General features: G+C 36.5%; 1 protein-coding gene across 1 annotated transcript; it reads right to left on the bottom strand.

Annotated features, from left to right (window-relative positions):
• Positions 1 to 750: 750 nt before the first annotated feature.
• Positions 751 to 4,490, bottom strand: LOC123209299 (transcription factor AS1-like). Its single transcript, XM_044627291.1, has 2 exons — positions 3,742 to 4,490; positions 751 to 2,012 (listed from the first exon to the last, which is right to left on the bottom strand). Exon 2 carries the CDS (start codon positions 1,960 to 1,962, stop codon positions 904 to 906), a length of 1,059 nt encoding a protein of 352 aa, XP_044483226.1. The 5' UTR covers positions 1,963 to 2,012; positions 3,742 to 4,490; the 3' UTR covers positions 751 to 903.
• Between the last annotated feature and the right edge of the window lie 1,945 nt (positions 4,491 to 6,435).

The following is a 6,435-nucleotide window of genomic DNA, read 5'->3' as shown; positions in this document are numbered from 1 at the left end:
AGCTTTATATTTCATGCACAAGAAATGACTGGACTCGAGTTATCGAAGAAACAGAGGTCCCAGAGGAAGCAATGCTCGGTTAAGTTAAAAAAAAAAAAAGGGTATCTTAACTAGGTATCTATCTCCTTTTGGGAGGCAAAATGTTTATTATCACCGCTTCTGCTTTTGGCGAGGTGGGTGAAAATCGTGTTACATGAGCATTCATTTAGTTAACAGCTATAAATCTTTCCCATCTATTCTGCACATTTGACTGATAGTTACCTAGGAAAGGCAGAGGATAGCATGCAGGTGTTTCTTCCATATGTCCATTTATTCTTTATTTGGTTGTTTCCTTGGGTTACTGATGCACATTTCAGACGACTCAAAACCAAGACCCGCACTTCGCCAGTTCCATAGCATTTGCAGCTTCTGGAAATTTTATGCTCAGACTAAAAACTAAGTTGCCATCTGCGCTCAGCTCTTCCATCATTAAAGGCTAAAGCTTTCTAGTGGTTGATGGCAGCATGCTATGACAAACTACACAGATAATTGCTTAACAGGGAATGTATATTCAGATATTCACTGGCATGCTATGCAATACTTTAACAGCAGATGAACCATATAAATACAGATCAAATTGGTTTCTCATTACGACACACCTGATCAAAATAGTAATGATAATGATAATTAAAAAAAAGACATGACTGGAATGTAGTCATTCAAGATAGAGCACGTTTAGCTCATGCTACTACATTAGATTCAATCCAGAAAGAAAGTAAAACGTGGTTACGGTTATTATAAATATGAAAGTATAACAGAATTTCAAACATTAATGGACACCTGAACAAGCAAGATATCAACATACAATTCAAACTGAGAGACCAGTGCCTTACAACATTACTAAATATGTTAACTGGATCTTCCTCACCGATTATTGGGCTCTGGTAGCCGAGTCCTGCACCCCATCTGCTCGAGAAACTTAGAAAGACGCAGGTGCTTTGCTGCCCATTGCTCGGCCAATTTCTGCTCCTTGGCTTCTGCATCCCTCCTCAGTCCAGCAATTTGTTCTCTGTATTCAGCTTCAAATTTATCCAAAGTAGCCCTCTGCTCTTCTCGAAGAGCTTTCACCTTAGCCTCTATCTCTTCCATTTTCTCCCTCCTTCGACATGCCTTCTCTGATTCCAACTGCAACTCGACCCTTCTCAACCTCCATGCTGCTTCCTTCTTATGTGCTGCCCAAGCACGATGCCCTTCTTCCAACTCTCGGCAGCAGTCCACCAGCTCAGATACCAATAGGTTCTCTCCACAAGTGGAAACTGAACCATGAGGCAGAAAATTTCCCAGAACAAGGTGGGCATTATCTGGCCCCCTCTCAGGCAACCATGGGATTGGAGGAGTAGTTGCCACTGTTGAGGGAGACAGACTTAGGGTTACAGAAGGGGATGGCGGCCTGATAGCTGAGGTTCCATTGGAATTGGAAAGCCAAGGGGGTAGCAAAGTTGATGGGGTGGGAGAGTCAGTGTGAAGAAACCCTCCATTCGAAGCAGCCATGACAAATGCACCGTCTTTCACTAGCTTCTCCGCAAAAGTCTCTAGGATCTGATCGTACTTGCGCTCCTCAATTGGATCAACTGTTGTGCTGTTATCTTTCTGTTCCCTTTGCTGCTTCTCTTTGAACACTTCCCACCACTTTCCAAGTCTCTTAGCAGTGCGGCCAGGGACTTCAGATGCAATTTTCTTCCACTTGTTGCCGTGTTTGGCTTGAAGTTGTATGACAAGATGCTGCTCCTCTTCAGTAAGTGATCCCTTCTTGATGCCAGGTTTGAGGTAGTTCTTCCACCTTTCTAAGCACGATTTTGCGTCCCTGTTTAGTGGTATGTTCATACGCCGTGATACAAGGCTCCACTCCCTCGGGCCATATTGTTTTACATAAGCACGCAATAAAACATCCTCTTCAGCTTTCCAACGCTGTCTCTTCTTCATTTGAGAGTGCAAACACCACTGCCCATTGTGTCAAGCACTTCATAATGTATCTGAAATGTTGAAAGGGACAAAAATATTAATGCAAGTCAGCTACCATGGCATCATTATAGTATAAAAACAAAACAATGAGGAAGAGGAGTTTCCCTAGAAGTAAAAAGGAACCCATATAGTTCAAAAGATTAAGAAAAAAATAACCTCAACAAACAAATAAGAAGCTATTTCTGCTCTGCACAGACCATTTTGTAAGAACATGGAGCAAAGAATGATTGAAGAAGTAAAATGGAGAAAATAAATGCAAGCTCCTTAAACACCTAGTCAAATAATTTTCCAATATACATCATCTTCAGACACGCCCACCAAATGAAAAAAAAAAAAAAAAAGTTTACTAACAGGCTCCACAGAGATTCATGGAGTCCAAGGAAAAAAACCAATCAAGAAATCTATAGATACCCAATGACATAAGGTGACTATATTGACTTAAATTAATATGGAAAAACCAACCCTTCTTCATATCATGAACCAGGAATTTATAAGAAATAGCTCATAAAGCAAATGGTCGAGAATGAAATCAAAAATTTACCTAACACCAATTAAAGAAAAAAAAGCAATCACTTTTAAATTAAAGGTACATAAGAGATAATTCAGCCCACCAAATTTTAAGATAATACATGATTCAACTATTTTTATTTAGAAAGAAGATGTGCTGTTCTTTAATTTCCACATAGAAGTTGACAAGAATTAAACAAAAAAAGAGCACTAAATTGTTCAACTTGGCATTGAATTAACGACCAAATACAAAATGAATTATGCACACAAATGAAAAACAGAGTCACGAATTTCCTACATTGCTAGTTACACTAAGAACTCAAATCCAAACTTCTGAAATCTAAAATGCTACTTTGTACCCCCAGGATAAATATCAACTATACATTATGGCAACAAGACCATTTTCCCAAGTGAATTGCTCTCTGACCTGGCGCAAAACCTCCGTAACAAGACTGGAATTAACAAATTTCGGTAACCGTATTATTGATACATAATATTGAAAAAATTTGACATAAAGCAAAACAAAATATTTTTACAGAATCTCCTTCTAATAACACAACAGAGTAAATGAAAATGTTAGCAGGGTCCAGGAACATATTGTACTGCTACACTATTCTTGTACTTCAGAAACTCAATAAAGACATAAAACTGGTGAATATAAAAATTGAAACGGCTCACTGATCCGAAAATATTATCAGCAAAGCTAAAGTAAAATTATATCATGAAACATGATTTTAAGACTGGTCTTCAAATGTTAATATTAAAATGCAAACACAAAATTGATCTTCTAAGCAGTGACCATGGATATGATTCACAATCCTTAATAATTCTCAACACACATGCTTTTAACTGCACAAAACCATATGATTCCATCCAGGGAAAAAATTCCACAACAAATTAAAATTATTCAAAATCAATTACCCAAAAACTGAAAAGTCATGTAAAGTATAAAGCGAACACTGGTACAACTAACGATGCATTTATAAATTAAAAACGTTCACTTTTGTTTTTGATGCATAAATTATATGTTATTGACCAGATGAAGATTCCTGCAAGTACTCTATTTGAGTTAATGAACCGCTCTACAAAGAGGGTTTCCTTGAAATTGAAAAATCTATACTAACAAAAATGACCTCTTTTATTCAACAACACACATAGAGAGACGAACATGAAAGAGAGATACTTAAACATACTGTACATATAAAAGAAAGAAACCATGGAAAACAAGCTTACATTTCTTGACTTCAAGTATTGAAAATCCAAATGTATCTTCTTCGCATCTCAAGCTAACTTCATCAATGAAACAGAGAAAACAAATAAACGAAGAAGAAGAAGAAACAAACAATCCAGAAATGGCAAAAGACTGTAATTAACACTAGAGAGATGTTTAAAACTAAAAAATCTCAGACTACAGAGATAGAAAGAAAACGGACAAATAAGAGACCAGAGAGAGTGCCCAAAAAATAGCAAATAAGTGGAAAATGAGAATTCACTTTAAAGCAAAGACTAGAGTAGAGAAAAATATTGGAAAACAGTAACGGAGTAACGGAGAACAGTGATTTTAAAAGAGAAATCTGACAAATGGAGCGGAAAAAGAGCGCACGCGAATGGGAAGGAAAAGAAAAGAAAGCAAAAACGATGACGTCTTATAAGGAATGTTATGTCGTCAGCTCAGCTGGTGCTGATGTTCATTGTTTCACTACACTGCGTTCACCCCAGCAGCACTCACCACCATCGATCTCTACACTACTGCTCATAAATAACTCACTCACTCGGCAAAAGCAAGAGCGAGAATTTTACTTTGCATTGATGAGAAAACGGCGTACGCTCGATTTCAGTGCTTAAAATGCGCCTCCTTCCCTGATTCTTTCGCTGCCTTCGTTTGTTTTCTGTTTTAGATTTTTTTTTTTTTCCCCCTCTTTCCCTCGGAATTTCCCTGGAGTGAAACTGAAACATGCTTCGTTACGTTTATAATAAGCACACACGATGATACCACGTCATCAATTCCTTAATTTTAAAATTAAGAGGGGCAAATATTCAGACGGACGGTTAATATTTGGATCCGCTAAATGAACTGTATTTGGTCACACCTGAGACAGGGAATTGTATAGAGCAACGTATTATTTCTTGGAAAGCGGGACACATCTTGCACGTGTCATATAGTGGGTTAGGTATTATTTCTCTGACTCACGAACAAACCATACACCTGGTGGTCCCCATAGCAAATCCTCCTTCATTTCGTTAATCAAAAACAATTTATTACATTAAATGAGGATTCGGAAGGTTAATGGTTAGTCAACGACAGCCATATAAGTAAAGACAAACCACGGCGCACGATAGCAAAACTGATAGATGATGTTATAGGGGGGAGCGCAATAATGATACTAGTTTAACTTATTGATCTATCATCTGACCGTCGCCTCAGAAGTATTAAAAATAATAGTAATAAAGTTAATGACAATTTCCCACCCAAGGTTTGGCCTTATGCCCTTTTTTTTCCTAATTCAGTCATAAATCACACTTTCCCACCTAAAACCTAATTCTATTTAAAAAACTAATATTATATAGATAAAATAGTAATTTTATCATATATAATCTTAAAAATATTAAAAGAATAAATCTTTTACATTGTTACCTTAAAATTTTAAATATAATATTTAACTCTTTTACATATCTAAAAATCTTCAATATAATTTTTATGACAGTTTTATAAATTTTAATAATCATTAACTTTAATATGTTTAGAGATTAGAAGGATGGTTTGGAAGAGACAATCTATGGAGACCACTTATGTCATCAAGCTCTTATTGAGGTTGAAAAATCCTTGATCAAATTGATTGATAGTCGACCAAGGGGTAAGGCAAGCCATAAAAGGGCTACTCGATGACTTAGACTCTACCGATATTTAAGTAAACCAACTCATCACGTAAGCATCCTCAATTAAATTGAAAAATGATGGTAGGTGTGAGAGCAAGAAAACCTCATGTTCATTAATTTTTTGTGATAGAGTAGTTTGTAAGAGATGGTGGATTGCTATAAAGTTGTTCGTGGGGGAGACGTTGAATGAATTAGAGAGAGTGCAAATTATAAAGTTGGAAGTATTTAGTGACTTTTCAAAGAAGACACATCTAAGAAGAATAATATATTAATGAAAGTTGTTTTCTGAAAAAAAAAATTAAAATTTTGTTTCTTGGGGGTGATATAATAATTTTGAAAAGTGAAATATTAAACATTATAGAATAATTTAACTATGACACTGTATTGACATTTTATTTGTTTATTTAATTAGGTTTTGAGATAAAAAAAAGTTATTTTTGCATTGGGGTTAAAATGTTTTAAGACCAAACTTCGGATGGGCAATGTAATTCACTAAAAAAAAGTTGACCTCTGGGGTAAATTCATAAACCTTCATGTTAAAAAAACAGGTGACTCCATACCGTTGCCATCACTGAAGCGACAGTAATGCCTCGTGTCTACTGAGCTCAAACCCTAGGACCCAATCGAATCCGACCACCGCCCTGGCCCTCCCGTTTCAAAAACTGAATAGTGTAGTTCCTACTTTTGTGTTTACTTTTTACATTTTTACTTTACATAAAAAGAAAAGCTGTCAAGATTTAAAATTTATAATTACAAAGGAGGTAAAAAGAGACGTAAGTGAGTGGGGGTGAAGGGCAGACTGTAGTCCGCATTTTGCGGCACAAGGAGACGAGTGTGACGTTGACGCGACGTTCTGCAACTACTCAGACGCCCTTGCAGGTTTATCTCAGTGATACGATACGTCGGTTTTCTCTTTCTTTCTTCCCATTTCTCTTCTTTTGTATACGTGGCGCGGCATGTCCTTTCTATCTTTTTTCACTCTAATTTGAAAATAATGTTTCAATTAGGTGAAATTACAAGTCAGTCGCTAAAGTTTGGCTGAACAGCCTG

This window comes from Mangifera indica, chromosome 1 (genome assembly GCF_011075055.1).
Source record: "Mangifera indica cultivar Alphonso chromosome 1, CATAS_Mindica_2.1, whole genome shotgun sequence".
Classification (NCBI taxonomy): Eukaryota; Viridiplantae; Streptophyta; class Magnoliopsida; order Sapindales; family Anacardiaceae; genus Mangifera; species Mangifera indica.
This window is presented reverse-complemented; position numbering and strand designations above follow the sequence as displayed.